Source organism: Erinaceus europaeus, chromosome 8 (genome assembly GCF_950295315.1).
Source record: "Erinaceus europaeus chromosome 8, mEriEur2.1, whole genome shotgun sequence".
Lineage (NCBI taxonomy): Eukaryota > Metazoa > Chordata > Mammalia > Eulipotyphla > Erinaceidae > Erinaceus > Erinaceus europaeus.
The window spans coordinates 90,924,075-90,943,438 of record NC_080169.1 but is presented as its reverse complement, the minus strand read 5'-3'; the positions used below and the strand labels follow the sequence as shown (position 1 = coordinate 90,943,438).

General features: G+C 39.6%; 2 protein-coding genes across 3 annotated transcripts in view; one reads left to right on the top strand and one right to left on the bottom strand.

Annotated features, from left to right (window-relative positions):
* The window catches only part of CPED1 (cadherin like and PC-esterase domain containing 1), a 422,947-nt gene that overhangs the window by 270,812 nt on the left and 132,771 nt on the right, over positions 1-19,364 (bottom strand). The window lies entirely within an intron of this gene.
* LOC103128400 (ATP-binding cassette sub-family B member 6-like) lies at positions 6,650-16,098 on the top strand. Its single transcript, XM_060195755.1, is given in 4 exon segments — positions 6,650-6,723; positions 8,021-8,725; positions 8,727-9,891; positions 16,060-16,098. Coding segments are annotated over 4 exon segments (1,983 nt in total).

Genomic DNA, 19,364 nt, shown 5'->3' with positions numbered 1-19,364 from the left:
AACTGCAAACTCCTGTACACATCACACATTTTAAAACCTTGATAGATTTGAAAGTGACTGATGTATGGGGGGAAAAATCAAATTGTCTCTTCATGGCTGCCAAGAACTTAACACATGTTTGTTTGTTTGTTTGTTTGTTTTGGGGGGGCTCCAGGCTTATTGCTGGGCCTTAGTGCTTGCATTTCGAATCCACTGCTCCTGGAGGTCATTTTTCCTATTTTTGTTGACCTTGTTGCTGTTGTTGTATAGGACAGAGAGAAATCGAGAGAGGAAGGGAGGACAGAGAGATTGAGAGAAAGATAGACACCTGCAGATCTGCTTCACTGCTTGTGAAACGAAGTTGGGAATTCAGGGGCCAGAACTGGGATCCTTGTACTTTGTGTCATGTGAGCTTAACCTGCTGCACTACCGCTCGGACCCGCACATGTATGTTTTTTAAGTGCAGTTTCAAAGTCAGAGAATCTTTTGAAATGTGAAGTATTGCTTTCTGAATTATCAGCAAGCCTTTGAAGTAAATTATTGAGTTTATCTGATCTAACACTCTGAAAAATTATCATAAATGATAATTTGACCTATAAAAGGTTGGGGCCCTATATTCCAGGGTTTAGATTTTTAGGACAGATGTGCCTATAAAATTGCAGAGACTTAATTCCCTAATAAAGAAATTTTTTTAAAAGTTCCATAGTTACTGACATAAGCCCATCAAATTTTGAACAGTGCAAAGAAAGAAGGATCTTTCTGTCTCTGAGTTTTGCAAATCTTTGAGTTTTGCAAATCTTTGTCTGCCACTTATTGCCTAGCATCCTCAAGAACTATCATGGTAGGGTGCAGGGTGGGGGGGCAGGCAGTGGCACACTGGGTTAACTGCACATAGTATGAAGTGCAAGGACCCACACAAAGATCCTGGTTCAAGCCCCCTGGCTCCCTACTTTCAGGGGGAAAGTTTCACAAGTGGTGAGGCAGGGCTGTAGGTATCTCTCTGTCTATCTGTCTTTCCCTATGGAGTTTTGGCTGTCTATTCAATAAATAAAGATAATAAAAGAATATTTTTAAAAGAACTATTATTTGATTTTCTCTCCTTTAGACCTTCTTTAAAATATAGTTAATTAATTACTTAATTAATTAGATAGAGACAGTGAAAAATAGAAAAGGAGGAGAAGATAGAGAAAGAAAGAGAATGGGCTGGGTGATGGCACACCTGGTTGAGTGCACATGCTACAATGTGCAAGGACCCAGGTTCGAGCCCCTGGCCCCGCCTACAGGAGGAAAGCTTCACAAGTGGTGAAGCAGTGCTGCAGGTGTCTCTCTGTCTCCCTTCCTCTTAATCTCCCCTTCCCTCTCAATTTCTGTCTATATCTATCTAATAAATAAAAATAATAAAAAATCATTTCAAAAAAAGAAAAATCTTGAACAAAAGAAGAGAAAAGAGAAAGAGACCTGCAGCACTGCTTCACTGCTTGCAAAGTTTTGTTTCTATCCAATAATAAATAAATAAATAAATAATTTAAAAAGGTTCTGGGTTTCACACTGCATAGACCATATCTACTTTATGAAAACAGTATGATGTGTCTCCTCAGCAGTGTCCCCTGTCCAGCCTCTGACCGTAACTTGCAGTATGCTCTTCACTATGACCTCCATGTGGTCAAGTGCTAAAACAATAAATTATTATTTTTGAATTAACACCCAGGTCCTAATTGGCTTATTTTTCTAACAATACAGTGCATCATTTTTGCTAAGGCCTCCTGTCAATCCTCTAGCCAAGTTCCTTTGCCTGAATTGGCTCCTGCAGCATTGCACTATGAGGAACAGAGTACCGCTGCATTCCAACAGAGTCAGATATCAGGGAAAAGTACATAAAATTTCTATTAGAAAAAAAAAATATGAATTCATAGGTGTCCATTCAATTTCGCAGATATAGTGTGAGAAGTAATAAAAGCTTAGGATCAATATTATCCAAAAAAGAATTTCCAAATCAGACTCTCAGCATTACGCTTCCAAACTATTCACTATGTCTACAACTTGTTGGTGCTGTTGAGTTGACAGAGAATGTTACAATTCACTCAGCATCTTCTTCTGTCCCCCCACTAAATGATTTTAGTTATTAAATCATTCATAGTATCAGTTAGTCCCAAACACTTTAGTTGACTTAAGAGTTTCTGACCCTGACTAGGAATTTTCAAAGTTGATATAAGACTCTAGGGTTTGTAGTTGTTTCTCAGTTCTGTTTCCTACCTATGAGAACTTCTATATAACTGGGAGCTTTTCATCCATAAAGACTTTTTCCTGTAACTTATACAGAGAAAAAAAATGGCTGATACAAGAAAAGAAAGGAAGGAGAAAGAAAGAAAAAAAAAAAAGAAAGAGAAAAGTAGTTGATAAAAATCAGTGAAAAATCTGATTACAAATGGCAAGATGGCCATTTGCTTTGTACTTGCTTTGTGATGGGCACAATGCATGTTCAAGCCCAGCACCCAGTGATGCTGTGTATCTTTCTCTCTGTTGTTCTATCTCTGTCTCTGACTTTCTATCTGAAAAAGTCAGTCCGGAACATTGAAACCTCACCTCGGTGGCAATCAATAAAATAAAATAAAATCTAATAAGTAAAATTTCTTTTAAAAACTCAGAGTACACCTGGTACATTGCTCACTTGCTCTCAACACAACCATATGCAAAATTACTCATAAATCATGTCACCAGAAAAATATAAATACACTTTGTAAGTGAGGTCTATCTTTGGTTTTTGTAGTGTGCTATGAATACAGTTTAAAGTTATTTTCCTTAAATGACACGATCTCTTCTAAAATTGACTGTTGACTGATCCACAGAGGACTAATAAAAGGAATCTAGAAACAGAAACATTACCAAATACTGAAAAAGATAAATTATGTATAACTTGTTTATTTAACTATGGAATATTTCTTCTTTTTTTCTTAATTTTGTATTTAGATGCAAAGTGAATTTTTCTGCTTCTGAAATATTTAAAACAAAGCAATGTGAATAGCTATGGCTTTATATTTGAAGGGTGTATATATAGAAACTGATGGCTACATATCAGAAAATAGTCTTATCTCTAAACTTGTGCAAAAGAAATACTAGATTCAGATCAAGACATTATTAAACTGAGCAACACTGTATACTAGTATCTCAAAGGAGAACTAGAAAAAGAGAGAAAATATATCCTTCCTTTTAGGATGTTTTTCCTTTAAACTTGACATCATTGAGAGGTGCCAAATATAACATCTGGCTATTACTTACTATTGTCATGGGGTTTCAGTGTAAAACAAATCTATGTCCAGATAGAAGTTCAGTGTAACTGGAAGGAACTGTGGGTGAAAACTAACAACAAGGACTCTATTCCAGAAAGAAAAGAAGTGATGACAAGTCTAAGAATAACAATGAGATGAAAGAGCATATTTTGGTGTATATAATTCTTATATTCCCTAAGGCCTACATTTATTCCAGATTTTAGGTCAAATGCTAAAATAATAAATTATATTTTTGAATTAACTTGACAAGTTGAGAATATAACATTATCTACACTATAAACTAATACAGTATAAAAAATGTCAGTAGTTGCCCCACTTTCTGAAGGGAAGCAGGATCAACATACTCTGTGTCATTCGAGGAAGACTGGTCCTAAAAATGAGTACAGCCTAGAATGTTCCTAGCTATGACCATGGAATTCGAGTTCAGACCAGCGGGGATGCAAGTATGGATAAGTATGGAAAAATATGGGTCCTAGGTCAGAACTATGGGGATTACAGTTAGCAGTATTTATATACTTTTCCCATATTTGGAAGCTTCTCTCTGCCCTAATCCAGCTTTCTAGTCCTATCCTCTTCTCTGACACCATCTTCCTAAACAATACTTTAAGCCCACCTGCATATTAACACTCAGGATCAGGCAAAAACTAATTCAGTCACGGGCCAGGTGGTGGTGCACCCAATTAAGTGCACATAGTATGTAGTACAAGGACCTGCTCAAGGATCCTGATTCGAGCCCCCAGCTCCCCACCTGCAGCACGGGCGTGGGGGGGGTCCTCTCATAGGTAGTGAAGCAGGTCTGCAGGTGTCTATCTCTTTCCCTTCCTATCTCCCCCTCCACTCTCAATTTCTCTCTGTTATAGCCAATAAAAAAGAAAGAAAAGAAGAGAAAATAAAAAAAGAAAAATGGCCGCAAGGAGCAGTGGATTTGTAGTGCCAGCACCGAACTGGAGGCAAAATAAATAAATAAATAAATAAATAAATAAATAAGCAAGCAAGCCATGGGTCCCTTGGAATATAACTAAAATAGACTTCCTAGCTTCTTCTAACATGAAGACACAAATCTCATCTGCTATATTCTTACCTTTAGGTTCCTGATTATTAAACAATTTGTTCTACTTTACACCTTAATGTTCTTCAGCCACCAAGTTGCAGATGGTACTGTGATACCAACCTGACTTCCCTGGGCAGATGACCTCACCAATGTGTCCTGGAACCCCACTTCTCCAGAGCCCTACCTCATTAGGGAAAGATAGAAACTTGCTGGGGTTATGGATCAACCTGTCAATGTCCAAGCCCAGCTTAGATGCAATTATAGAAGCCAGACCTCCCACTTTCTGCACCCCATAAAGATCTTTGGTCCATACTCCTAGAAGGATAAAGAATAGGAAAACTTCCTGTGGAGAGGATGGGATGTGAAACTCTGGTGGTGGGAATTGTATACCTCTTACCCCACAATCTTGTTGATCATTATTAAATTACTAATAATTTTAATGCCAGTAGAAAACACATATTAACATGACAGAAAACTCAGGTTCACCCTGCCCCTAGGGAGGAAAATTCGTAATCAGTGGAGCAATGCTGCAAATGCTTTTCTTTCACTCTCCTAACTCTCCCTCTCTCCCACCTCTCCATTTTTCTAATTTTCTATCTAAAAAAAGAAATGGCCACGGAGGGTAGTAGATACACACACACACACACACACACACACACACACATACCTCTCCACCTGCAGGTAGAAGGCTTCAAGATGGTGAAGCACATCTGCAGTTGTCCTTCTCTCCTCTTTCCATTTCCCTCTGCCTTTTAAGTTTCTCTCTGTCTTATCCAATAAAGTGGAAAAAATGGCCACAAGGAGCTGTGGATTCATAGTGTTGGCACTGAGCCCCAGTGATAACCCTGGAGGCAAAATAAATAAATAAATAAATAAATAAATAAATAAATCATTGCCCCATGTAGTTTTTTGGGGGAATGCCCTGTGGCAAAACAAAACAAAATAAATAATTTTGACCACTACAGTAAAAAAAAATCAGGTTGCTCACTACAAAGGGAGGCTGGGTCAGTCTATGCTGATTAATTTGGTCCATACTCCTAGAGGAATAAAATAAGACTAGACCCGAATGAGTGCAGCCTAGAATGTTCCCAGTTGTGACCATGTACTGAGAGGGACTTGGTTATAAGGGCTCCTGTGCTAAGTCTGGGTATACCTGGGCCCTGTATCAGATTGATGTGATAAACAGTTAATCATATTTATATTTTCTTCAAGTTTGGAAACTACTCTCTGTCCTAATCCAGGTTTCTAGTTTTATTCTTAACTCTGACTACATCTTCCAAGACAATACTCTGAGTCTACTTCCATGTTAACTATCAAGCTCAAGCAAAAATTACTAGTCATGGGCCCCTAGGAAAATGCCTGAAAATAGACTTTCTAGCAGCTTACCACCCTAAAATTTCTGTTCTCACCTGCTTTATTCCTACTTTCTAGTTCCTATTTATTAAACATGTTATTCTCCTTCATATCTTAACTGTCTTTCACACACAAAATTGCAGATGCTAACTTTGATTCCATTCCTGAACTCCATGGGCAGACAACCTCACCAATGTGTCCTGGAATCTCACTTCGCTAAAGCCCTGCCTTTCCAGGGAAAGATAGAAACAGGATGGATGTATGGATTGACCTGACAACACCCATGTCCCATGGAAAAGCAGTTACAGAAACCAGAACGCCTACCTTCTGCAACCCATAAAGAATTTTGTTCCATACTCCCAGAGGGGAATAAATGTTAAGAGAAGATGACTTGAGGACTCTGGAACCCAATTCCATTAGGACCCAGAGGGGGGAAGAGGATATAAGAAAAGACCAGAAGTAGAAATAGGTGTAGGTGTGACTTAGGAAGGAAGAGAAGAAAGAACCAGAGAAAAAAATGGACAAAAATGTGGATGGATGGATAGATACATAAATAAATAATCATAGAAATAATAATCAGCCTGTATCTGTGACCTTGGGAGAACCACTGCAGTTTTCAATGGAAAGAATGAGGACACAGAACTCTGGTGGTGGGAGCGGTGTGTAATTTGTATTCCTGTCACTTTGTGATTTTGTAAACCAATATTAAATCACTAATAAAAATGAAATAAAAAGTCAGATTGTTTTTTTTTACTTATCCAGGCTTTAATGAACATAAATTAAATTAAAGCCCATAGCAAGATATTCACTGATACAATAAATGTGATAAAGGGATTTACTAACAACCAAAGAAAATGCAGGAACAGGAAAAGCATAAATTTTGGTATCTCTAAGTCTAGTTATTCTACCTCAGAACAGACAACCAGAGGCAGCACTAGATGGAATTCTAGTGGTAAAGCAGCTTTGGTCAGTGTGACTAATGGTATTACATCAGCAACTGGTGACCACAGGACATCGGAGCAAAGTGAAACAAATGATGGACATGATATTTAAGTAAGGACTGTGCTTGTGAGTGCATAGGATGCACTTTTCAAGAAAAAGGGAGATGCTGAAGGCACCACAGTAATTGAATATGCTAGTGAAATTTAATGGATAAGAGTCAACATACTGAATTTCTACCCTACATAGGAAAACACTGACACTTATTTGGAATAAAGTGTAAAGTCTAACATCTGTTTGAAGAGATAGATGCTCATTTACATTGGACAATGTACATACAACAGAGATATTAATATATATTTGTGAACCTGACATCAAATTCTCCTTTGTCCCATGTGTCTTTTGAATATCTCCTTGGATAGTAATATAATAAAAGTTTGTTTGTAATTACTTTAACCAAGGGCTTGACTCTACTTATAAGCTTCAAGCATTTCAGCAAGTTTAATATGCACTGAATCTCACAAGAATACAAATGCATAGTTAAATCATGGAACACTCTGTTTTGTTTATAACTCTCTTAACAGTTGTTCTGTTTTGAAAAAGCACATCACCAACTGCAATGTGACCTAGGAAGCCTTATTTTCTCTGCAGTACAACTGCAACAATTTGAATCTGTAACTGTCACATTCATGGTGGTTCTAAATATAAGTGGACTATTTCATTATACCCTATGGTGTCATTATGCCTAAATATTTACAGATTGGGTAACAAATTATTATATTTTAAAGTACTTCTCTTTTACTTGTCCTTTATGTTAAAGTTATAGAACTGGCTGGTTTGTTAAAAGTATGTCTATAGTTAAGTTGTAAATATTTTCTTTCAGATAAACCAGAATCTATTAAACAAACTTGTGATTAAAACATATCAGGTCTGACAGTGAGGGTAAAATTGCTTCAGGATGGCATCCAAGTGATTTATAATGAGAGAGTGAATATAGGTAGAGGCAAAGAAACAATTTCAGTGAGCATTGTAAGATAATAGTTTAATTTCCAAGTAAGAGGGTCCTGAAAAATTTGGATTTTTATCTAATTGAAATTAAATTACTAATTATCAGCTAGTATTTATGAGAATACTTATTGAAGTCACAATCATTTTTTCTTTTATGCGTTTTTTTATTGCCATCAGAGTTGCTGGGGCTCAGTCCCAACAAGATGAATTCACTGCTCCCAGTGGCCATTTTCTTCTTCTTCTTCTTCTTCTTCTTCTTCTTCTTCTTCTTCTTCTTCTTCTTCTTCTTCTTCTTCTTCTTCTTCTTCTTCTTCTTCTTCTTCTTCTTCTTCTTCTTCTTCTTCTTTTTTTTTATTATATGGTAAGACCAAGAAAAATTGAGAATGAAGGGGGAAATAGTGAGGAAGAGAGAAAGAGAGACGCCGCTGCCCGGGTACCTCCTGTCGGCCGCCTTCTTGGAGACATTGGCGGGCGCCTGCGGCCTGGGGCTGCTGATGGCGGAGCGCAGGAGCGCGCTGCAGAAACTCGCCATGGGCGTGCGGGTGCGGTGCGGGCACAGCCCCGGGCTGCTGCTGCTCTGGACCGTGATGTTCGCCGCCCAGAACTTGGCGCTGGTGTCCTGGAAGAGCCCGCAGTGGTGGTGAGCAAGGGCGGACCTGGGCCAGCAGGTTCAGTTTGGCCTGTGGGCACTGCGGTATGTGGTGTCTGGGGGGCTTTTTCTCCTGGGGCTCTGGGCCCCTGGACTGCGACCCCAGACATACACCTTGCGGGTCAATGAAGAGGATCAGGATGTAGAGAGAAGCCAGGTTCCCTCAACCCAGGGGTCATCTCCATCTACCTGGGGTGACCTTGGCAGGAAGCTCCGCCTCCTAAGTGGCTATCTGTGGCCTCGGGGGAGCCCTGCCCTGCAGCTAGTGGTGCTCTGCTGCCTGGGACTCATGGGGCTGGACCGGGGATTGAACGTGCTGGTCCCCATCTTCTACAGAGACATAGTGAACTTGCTGACAGAGAAGGCCCCTTGGAACTCCCTGGCCTGGACCGTCACCACTTATGTCTTCCTCAAGTTCCTGCAGGGGGGCGGCACTGGCAGTACAGGCTTCGTGAGCAACCTTCCTCTGAATCCGGGTCCAGCAGTACACCTCTCGCCGCGTGGAGCTGCGTCTCTTCTGCCACCTGCATGAGTTGTCACTGCGCTGGCACCTGGGTCGCCTCACAGGGGAAGTGCTGCGGGTCGTGGACCGGGGCACATCCAGCGTCACTGGGCTGCTCAGTTACCTGGTATTCAACATCATCCCCACGCTGGCCGACATCATCATTGGCATCATCTACTTCAGCATGTTCTTCAACGCCTGGTTTGGCCTCATCGTCTTCCTGTGCATGAGCCTCTACCTCATCCTGACCATTGTGGTCACCGAGTGGAGAACTAAGTTCCGACGTGACATGAACATGCAGGAGAATGCTACCCGGGCACGAGCCGTGGACTCCCTGTTGAACTTTGAGACGGTGAAGTATTACAATGCAGAAGGCTATGAAGTGGAGCGCTACCAAGAGGCCATCATCAAGTACCAGGGTTTGGAGTGGAAGTCAAGTGCTTCATTGGTTTTGCTGAATCAGACCCAGAACCTGGTGATTGGCCTCGGGCTCCTGGCCGGCTCCCTGCTGTGTGCATTCTTTGTCAGCGAGCAGAAGCTGCAGCTCGGGGACTTTGTGCTCTTTGGCACCTACATCATTCAGCTCTACATGCCCCTCAACTGGTTTGGCACCTACTACAGGATGATCCAGACTAACTTCATCGACATGGAGAACATGTTTGATCTGCTCAAAGAGGAGGCAGAAGTGAAGGACCTCCCTGGCGCAGGGCCCCTTCACTTCCAGAAGGGCCAGATCGAGTTTGAAAACGTGCACTTCAGCTATACAGATGGACGGGAGACCCTGCAAGACATGTCCTTCACTGTGATGCCTGGCCAGACACTAGCCCTGGTGGGCCCGACCGGCGCAGGGAAGAGCACCATCCTGCGCCTGCTCTTCCGCTTCTATGACATCAACAGTGGCTGTATCCGCATCGATGGGCAGGACATCTCCAAGGTAACCCAGACCTCCCTGCGGTCCCACATTGGAGTTGTGCCACAGGACACCGTCCTCTTCAATGACACCATTGCCAACAACATCCGCTATGGCCGCATCACAGCTGATGCTGCTGAGGTGGAGGCAGCCGCCAAGGCTGCAGGCATCCATGAAGCCATCCTGGTTTTCCCCGAAGGCTACGAGACACAGGTGGGGAGCTGGGTTCGAACCAGGATCCTTATGCCAGTCCTTCACTGCATGTGAAGTTCCCCCCTGCAGGTGGGGACCTAGAGCTTTAATCTGAGTCCTTGAACATGGTCATTTGTGCACTCAGCCAATCATTCTTAACATCTATGAGCTAGTCATTGTGCAGAGCATTATTCCAAGTAATTTAATTTTTAAATGATTTTTAGTTTTTATTGCTAGAAGGTCTATCACTGGGACTTGGTGCCTGCACAAGAAGTTCACCTCTCCTGGAGGTTATGTTCCCCCGCCACTTTCTTTTTTATTAGGTTGGATAGAGAGAAATTGACTGGGAAGAGGGAGATAGAGGAGGAGAGAAAAAGAGACACCTGCAGATATGCTTCACTGAAAATTTCACCCTGCAGGCAGGGATCAGGGGTTCAAACCCGGGTCCTTGCACACCTTACAGTGCACATTCAAGCAAAAGGCCCAGCTTCCACCACCTCCCCCACCTGCAAGTACTTTAAATGTAATAACTAATCCACTGGCAATTTTATATTACAGACAGAAAACTGAGCAGATAAGGTAAGAAACTTACCCAATGACAGTGGAAAATAAAGTGGCCAAGTTGGCATTCATAGATACGTCACCTGGTTTGGTCTGCACCTAAGTACTATCCAACAGCAGGTGTATAATCAGGTCAAAGCAATTACTTATTCTGAGAACCATTTTTAATAGTCACTAATTCCACAGATATATGTTTTCCCCCCAAACATAATGTAGTTCTATTTGTATTTATTAACATTCCCAAATTGGTGATTTGTAAACCAGTTTGGCAGCACTTTCAGTCAATTCTGAAAACCTTCCTATGAAGGTTAGACAAGCAGCTTCTATAAGTCAGTGACGAATTCTTGATTGATGGTCCAAGTGGTCCATGGCAAACACTATAATCTGAGGGCCCCAGATCTATGGCTGGTGACTAGTTCACATTTCAGTCACCCTTAACTCTAGTTATATGGTTTGTTGAGGGAAATTTTTCCTTTATAAAGTGTTTTCATAACAAATCTATGAAGAATAGTCAGTAGACACAAAAATGAACTATATTTTTCCCAGAGATACCTAACTAAAGTTAGTGTCTGGATGGAACCAGAATTCTGATCTCTTCAAAACTGGACCATAAGATTCTTCACTCCAGTCTTCACCAAATGAGAAACTAGCCTAAAATAAAATCTTCTTTTTGGGGAGTCGGGTGGTAGTGCAGTGGGTTAAGCGCAGGTGGCACAAAGCACAAGGACCAGCGCAAGGATCCTGGTTCAAGCCCCAGCTCCCCACCTACAGAGGAGTCATTTCACAGGTGGTGAAGCAGATCTGCAGGTGTCTATCTTTCTCTCGCCCTCTCTGTCTTCCCCTCCTCTCTCCATTTCTCTCTGTCCTATCCAACAACGATGACATCAATAACTATAAGGGCAACAAAAGGGAATAAATCAATTAAATAAATAAATACGGAGTTAAAATTTTTTAAATAAATAAATAACTCTGCTTTTTGCTAGCAAAGACACCTCCTTCTATAAAGCTTAGTATGCAAAGGATTTTTAAAACCTTCCAGCACATTGTTTATGGATTTCAACATATATATTTAGGAAATATAGCATCCTTGTGAAATGCTGTTAATTTCAAGATGTATTGGATGTACTTATTTTGTAGTTTTCTTTTTTGGTTGTGTCCCTGTCTGCTTTTGGTATCAGAGTGATGTTGGCTTCATAGAAGCTGGCAGGGAGTACTCCAGTGTCTTCAATCTTCTGTAAGACTTTTAAAAGTAGAGGTATTAGTTCTTCTTTGAAGGTTTTGTAGAATTCATTTTGTAGATCCAAAAGGCCGAGAAACACATGAAAAAATGCTCCAAGTCTCTGATTGTCAGAGAAATGCAAATCAAGACAACAATGAGATATCACTTCACTCCTGTGAGAATGTCACACATCAGAAAAGGTAACAGCAGCAAATGCTGGAGAGGGTGTGGGGTCAAAGGAACCCTCCTGCACTGCTGGTGGGAATGTCAATTGGTCCAACCCCTGTGGAGAACAGTTTGGAGAACTCTCAGAAGGCTAGAAATGGACCTACCCTATGACCCTGCAATTCCCCTCCTGGGGATATATCCTAAGGAACCCAAAACAGCCATCCAAAAAGATCTGTGTACACATATGTTCTTGGCAGCACAATTTGTAATAGCCAAAACCTGGAAGCAACCCAGGTGTCCAACAACAGATGAGTGGCTGAGCAAGTTGTGGTATATATACACAATGGAATACTACTCAGCTGTAAAAAATGGTGACTTCACCGTTTTCAGCCGATCTTGGATGGACCTTGAAAAAATTATGTTGAGTGAAATAAGTCAGAAACAGAAGGATGAATATGGGATGATCTCAATCTCAGGCCGAAGTTGAAAAACAAGATTAGAAAAGAAAACACAAGTCGAACCTGAAATGGAATTGGAGTATTACACCAAAGTAAAAGACTCTGGGGTGGGTGGGTGGGTGGGGAGAATACAGGTCCATGAAAAATGATGAATGAAATAGTGGGGGTTGTATTGTTAAATGGGAATCTGGGGAATGTTATGCATGTAAAAAAAAAAAAAAAAAAAAAAAGTAGAAACGCAAAGCAGAAATTGACTGAGTTTGGAGTATGGCACCAAAGTAAGAAAGCAGAAGTACACTAGAAAAAAAAAAAAAAAAAGAATTCATTTGTAAAACCATCTTGTCCAGGACTTTTATAATTGGGAAGATTTTTGATAACTGTTTCAATTTCATTAGCTGTGATGGGCCTGTTCATGTTATCCACTTCCTCTTTACTTAGCTTTGGAAGTTGGTAGGTATCTAGGAAATCGTCTATCTCTTCCAGGTTCTCTAGCTTGGTGGCATATAGTTTTTCATAGAAACCTCTCATGATATGTTGAATTTCTGCGGTGTCTGTTGTGATATCTCCTCTTTCATTTAGTATCCGATTTATTTGGGTCTTCTCCCTTTTTTGTTCTGTGAGTCTGGCTAAAGGTTTGTCGATTTTGTTCACTCTTTCAAAGAACAAACATTTGCTTTCGTTGATTTTTTTGTATGGTTTTCTTATCTCAATGTTATTTATTTCTGCCCTAACTTTAGTGATTTCTGTCCTCCTGGTTGCTTTAGGGTTCCTTTGTTTTTCTTCTTCTATGTCTTCAAGATGTGCAATCAGGCTGTTTATTTGTGCTTTTTCTTGTTTCCTAATGTGTGCTTGTATAGCTATGAACTTCCCTCTTAGGACTGCTTTAGCTGTGTCCCAAATATTTTGATAGCTTGTGTCTTCGTTTTCATTGAACTCTCGAAACATTCTGATTTCTTCCTTTATTTCCTCTTTGACCCAGAAGTTGTTAAAAAGTGTACTGTTGAGCTTCCACATTTTGGGACTATTACTAGTCTTTGTTGATTGTTCAGTGTTAGTTTAATTCCACTGTGGTCTGAGAAGATGCTTGGGATGATTTCAATGCTCTTGAATTTGCTGATGCTATCTTTGTGGCCTAACATATGGTCTATTCTTGAGAATGACCCATGTGGATTTGAGTAAAATGTGTATTCCAGTTTATTGGGATGAATGACTCTGAAAATGTCCTACAGTTCTAGTTTATCTATCACTTCATTTAGCTCCCTTATGTCTTTATTTGTTTTCTGCCTGGTTGATCTGTCAAGTTGAGAGAGTGGGGTGTTGAAGTCCCTACTATGACTGTGTTGCTGTTAATATATTGTTGTAGCTCTTTCAGTAGATGTCTGATGTATTTAGATGGCTTCTCATTGGGTGCATAGATGTTAATAACTGTTAAGTCCTGTTGATTGACTAATCCTCTGAGCATTAAGTAGTGTCCATTCCTATCTTTTTAAATCTTATCTATATTAAAGTATATTGTGTCAGATATGAGAATAGCTGTTCCTCCCCTTTTTTGTGGGCCATTGGCTTGTATGATAGTTTTCCATCCTTTCACTTTAAGTCTGTGTTTGTCTTGTTGAGTTAGATGGGTTTCCTGTAGACAGCATATTGTTGGGTTGTATTTTCTCATCCATCTTCCTATTCTGTGTCTTTTAATAGGTGAATTCAGGCAATTGACATTTATTGATATCAAAGATTGAAAATATTTTAACATCATTCTTATAGAGTTTTAGAGTCTTCTGATATATGACCTATTTATGGTGGTCTGACTGTTTATAGAAGACATTTCAGAACTTCTTTCAGGGCAGGCTTGGTGATAGTTGATTCCTTCAACTGTTGCTTGTCTGAGAAGGTTTGATGCCTCCATCTAGTCTCAATAACAGTCTAGTAGGATATAGTATTCTTAGTTGAAAGCCTTTCTCACTGAGCACTCGATAGATATCTTGCCATTCTCTTCTGGCCTGTAGTGTTTGTGTGGAGAAGTCTGCTGCTAATCTTATGGGTTTTCCGCTGTAGGTGACTCTTTTGTTTTTCTCTTGCAGCCTTCAGGATCCTTTATTTATTCTTATTCCTTTCCATTCTAAGTATGATGTGTCTTGGTGTCTTTAAGTCTGGGTTAATTCTGTTTGGGACCCTCTGGGCTTCTTGAATCTTTATGTCTTTGATGTTGTCTAGACTAGAGAAATTTTCAGCTATTATGGCCTGAAGAATGCTTTCTTCCTCTTCCTCTCTTTCTTCCTTTGGTAAGCCAATAATGCATATATTGTTTCTTTTGAAGTCATCCCATAGGACTCTGTTGTTGTTTTCAGCATCTCTTAATCTCTTTTTGAGATCTCTTACTTCTTTTTTAGTTGTCTCTAATTCGTCCTCGATCTTGCTAATTCTGTCTTCAGCCTCATTGATTCTATTCTCTCTGCCCTCTACTGTTTTCTGGAGTTCATCTATTTTGTTATCCTGTTCTGATACTGTTTTAGCTTGTTCAGCTAGTTGTGTTCTTAGCTCAGCTATTTCAGCTTTCAGCTTTCTAATAACCTTGAGATAATTAGTGTTTTCTTCCAGAGTCTCATTTGTTGTTCCTGTATTTCTGATTACAATTCTTTCAAATTCTTTACTCACTCCTGTGATTATTTCCTTAGCTAGTGTTTCGATGTTGAACTCGTTATTTTGTGCTTCACCCTTTGGGGGGCTTTTAGCTGGACTCTTGTCCTGGTTTGTTTCTCCATTATTTCTTCTTGTTGGTTTAAACATTTTATATATTATGTTATGAGTTCCCTCTCTCAGTACTTTTCAAATTACTGATCACTATTGCCTGGATTGACTTGTGTCTAAGTAAGGTAATTAAAGGGTTCACAGTGGTGGAAGTTAACAGTTGTTTCAATAGTATTTTAATCCCTGAGTTGGAGCTCAGTGGTTTAAAAGCCTCTTTTTCTTTTTCTTCCCTGTAGGCTATGGGAGCCTGAGGGCTTTTAAACTACAAATAGTCTTCTTAACTTAATCACTGACTCCTGATCAAGAGATAAAGCAGGGTGTGGCAGAGATACTCCAGTGGTTATGCAAAGAGACTTTCACAGCCCCACAGCTATGCCACCAAGGTATAGGTCTTCTCTTGAGTTTCCTGGCTAGATCTCTGTCCCCTGGTGTCCCTCCCTGCCACTGCTCCAGACTCTGAGGGCAGCAGCAATGGAGACTCAGAGTTCCACTTGGTGAGTCTCCGGGAAGCCCTCTCCTCCCCTCAGCTGTCCCTCTGTTGGTGGAACAGACTGGGGGTGGTGTCTCAACTGGCAAACTGCTGGACTGTTACCAGCCACTTAATCTCTCCCTAGGCTCCTCTCTGTCACCAGCCACACGTATTTGCATTCACAGGTGACCTGGTGGGTTCCTGTAGTTGTTCCAATGCTGTGTCGTTTCGGTCCCAGGTGGTCTCCTTTAGTATTCCTAGTTGATCCGGGAGAGGACAGGAGAGGAGAGAAAGAGATCTGCTGCTGCTCATAGCCCCGCCTCCAGAAGTCTCCAGACCTTATTCGTCAGTTGACTCTTTGACCTGCGATCATTTCTTGAGTGATGACAATCAATGCTAAGATTGTGTTGCTGCAGTTCTGAATTTGAAAGAATCAGAAGAAAGCAGAGTTCCATGCTTTACCAGTAGAGGGTGCTAAGAGAAGTTTAAAGCAAGTAGTCTCGGTGCTAGTGATTCAATAAATCACAGGATTGGAGTAAGATTTTATGTAGTCTATGCTTCTCTTCCAGACAGAAGTGGACCCAAACCAACCCATCATCAAAGAGTAAAACATCTTCCAGAGCTACTCCATTCATTCAGTTAATTATACTCCCATCAAGATATATATCCTTTGTAATCACAACTTCCATTACAAAGGAAATAAGATTCTATTTGGAGAAATGAATGTAGTTCACTTTGTGTGTAGCTTGCTGCCACTGCCATTTTGAGCCTTAACGAATATACTTTTCAACAGAATGTGTCCGATTGAAAGAGACTAAATGCCTGCTAAAATAAGTTGGTCCTAAAAAACTGCATTTTAATGATTATGGTTATAGTGAGAAGTTAAAGAGGCTAGTCATAACAGGCATTGTCTCCAGATGAATAATTTACTTTATAACGTATATTTTATGAAGCAATGTACATTACAGTTAATACATTACTTTAGTGGGGTTTTGTTTTTTAATGCTGATGATACCTAACAAATCAAAATTCAGTTCACGACCCTGGACTTTCAAAAAATTAATGAACAAAGCCAAGGGCACTGGAAACTTACTAACGCTATTTTTCTTTTATAACAATTGTTATTGTCTTCTTGTTGTTGAATATCTGTTTCTAACACCAGAAGGAGACTAGGAGGAAAACTAACTTCAAGTTCAATGTATTATTTATTTCAATATCAATCTTTCTCTTTTTAATTATATATATGTATATATTCATGTATATTGTATATAAATCATTCTGAATATAAAGGAAAATGAATCAAAATGATAGTATTGGTTTCTTTGCTTACTGAGTTTATTTTCAAAGTAAACATATATATTTCAGGGTGACTTTTTTTTCTTATCAGCAGCTCAATCCTAGAAAATGATTTTGTTTGGTACCCTTCTTAACCCATATCTTGTAATCCTCAAGTAGTACAGTACCTGAAAACCGAAAAATAAAAGATTTTCTAGCTTCTCTAAGAATATTGTCTGTTATGAAACAAGTCATGTTTTTTGCAAGCATCTTACCAAGATGCTGATATTTCTATTGCACTTCAGTGGTTCAGGAAGACTTCATGTGGAAGAGATTCCCTAATCACTGGAGAGTAAAGTATTTTTTAGGAAGATGTGAACAAATATAGTATTATATTAGTGGGATACATACTGAATAATCATGTACTATGTCTACACATAGCAAATGGTTAAACTACTAATTAATAAATGCAGGCGGTATAAACAGGGCAACCAAATTCATGAGGTAAAAATACTACTTGTTGAGCTTTTATTTTCATCATAGAAAGAACCCCACTTTTTTTGTTTCAAGTTCTCCATGTTTTATGGAGGACTTCCAGCATTCCTTATATATAAAGCTACTAAATTTTAAGTTTATTGTTGAAATAAATCAGGGGAGACCTCTCCTTTGTGGGCTTCTGAAAACCAGAATAATCAGAATCACATATATTGTAAGTGTGTGATGTAATGTTACCCTGGGTGTGTTACAGTGTTCAGCAGATCAAGTCTCTATGTGCAGGAATACATCTACACAAAGACATAGGTCCAGTGGCCACAAACCAGAAATGTAAAGATCTGTTAAACCAGGCCGGCTTTTTAAACTTGCACTACTGAAGAACAGAATTAATCAGCTTGCTCAGCTTAGTCAGTCTAGAGTACAGCTTCAGAGATGTCAACAAGCTGACAAATGTTTACTGGAAAAACACTGTTCCTTTCAAATTGACCTGGAGCCAAATAAGTAAATAACACCATGAGCAACACAAGGGCAAGATGTACCTTTGGGACAGGAAATTGATCAACTTTCCTCCAAAGGAAAAAAAAAAAGTGAGTCTTCTTGAGCAGATATCCATTCACGTGTCCCTATGGAATTGGCCACCAGTGACCTTCCATCCCATCTTGTCAGTGGGCAGGATAGGAGTATGACGTGCAGCATGTGACCTGGGCACATTGACAAGCTAGCTTCCCAGTTGATTAAAGTTGTCAAGTGAAAGGAATAGTGCTGTAATTTCCAACCAATAGGCTGTAGCCAGCAGCAGATACTTTGTCCCACTTTCAAAGTAATGAAACAAGTATATTCTATTATTTTCCAAGAATCTCTGTTTGATTTTGACTGTGATAAGCTAAATTAGAGATTTACTGCTCAGAAGAAGAATGCTGAATTTTATGGATAGGTCAGACTGTGCAGGTGATTGCTACATTTGCATGATTCAGCAATTTATGATGGGCCTGCAATGGGGTCTAAAATCTTTACCAATAGAATTATTCATTTGACTAGAAAAATCATTATGATTTTTAAATTTCATTACTGGGGGATTAATGTCTTATAGCTAACAGTAAATACTAGTAGCATTTTTATGGAGAAAAATGTATGGTTAAAAAAAAAAGGTAAGTAGGGCCTGGTGTTGGTTCACCCCATTGAATCCACAAGTTACTATGCATAAGGACCCATATTCAAACACATAGTCCCCACCTGTGAGGGGCAGCTTCATGGGTGGTGAAGTTACGCTTCATGTGTTCTTTCCCTCTCCCTCTCTAACCCACCCCCCTCCCTATATCGATTTCTCTCTGTCTCATCAATACAATAAATAAGTATTTCTTTAAAGAAAGTATAGCGTACTGGTTAGTTTGTCAGATTAGTCAGCTCTAAAGAGTAGAAGCAAGGGCTGAGAACATAAGAGTAATGAGATGCAAGGAAGAAATAACAACACATATCCCTGAAAGTCAAATTAATATACAGGTCAGCAGAAAGGTACTTTAGTAGCTACGGGCCAGAACTTGGCTCTTAGTACTAAAAACAAGAAAAGATAACTCTTCCTTTATTTTATTGTTATTTATTTATTTTAGTGAAAGTGACTCTTGCACAAGTACAAGATCTTTGTTCTAAACTGCTTTTTCAGAGACAGAAGTGTTAGATAGATAGATAGATAAGATAAGATAAGATAAGATAAGATAAGATAAGATAAGATAAGATAGAGTACTACCATAGCACTAGAGATGTCCAGCATGATCAAATCCAGGCCATGTACATAGCAATCCTGATAAGCTATCTTTCTGGGTCATATTTCCTCATTATAAAATGACTTGGGAGTCAAGCATTGACTCTGACTAAATAATTCCAATGGCTTTATCATTGCCAATTAATCACTACTTATCAAACATTTTTATTTATTTTTATTATTTATTTATAAAAAGGAAACATTGACAAAACCATAGGATAAGAGGGGTGCTAACATTTATAATAATAGACATCTGTCACTGATTTCTTTCCTAATGTCTCCACTATTGGGGATTAATTCTTCTCTTTCCATATGGATCTGGTGAAACTGTCAACCACACTTTCC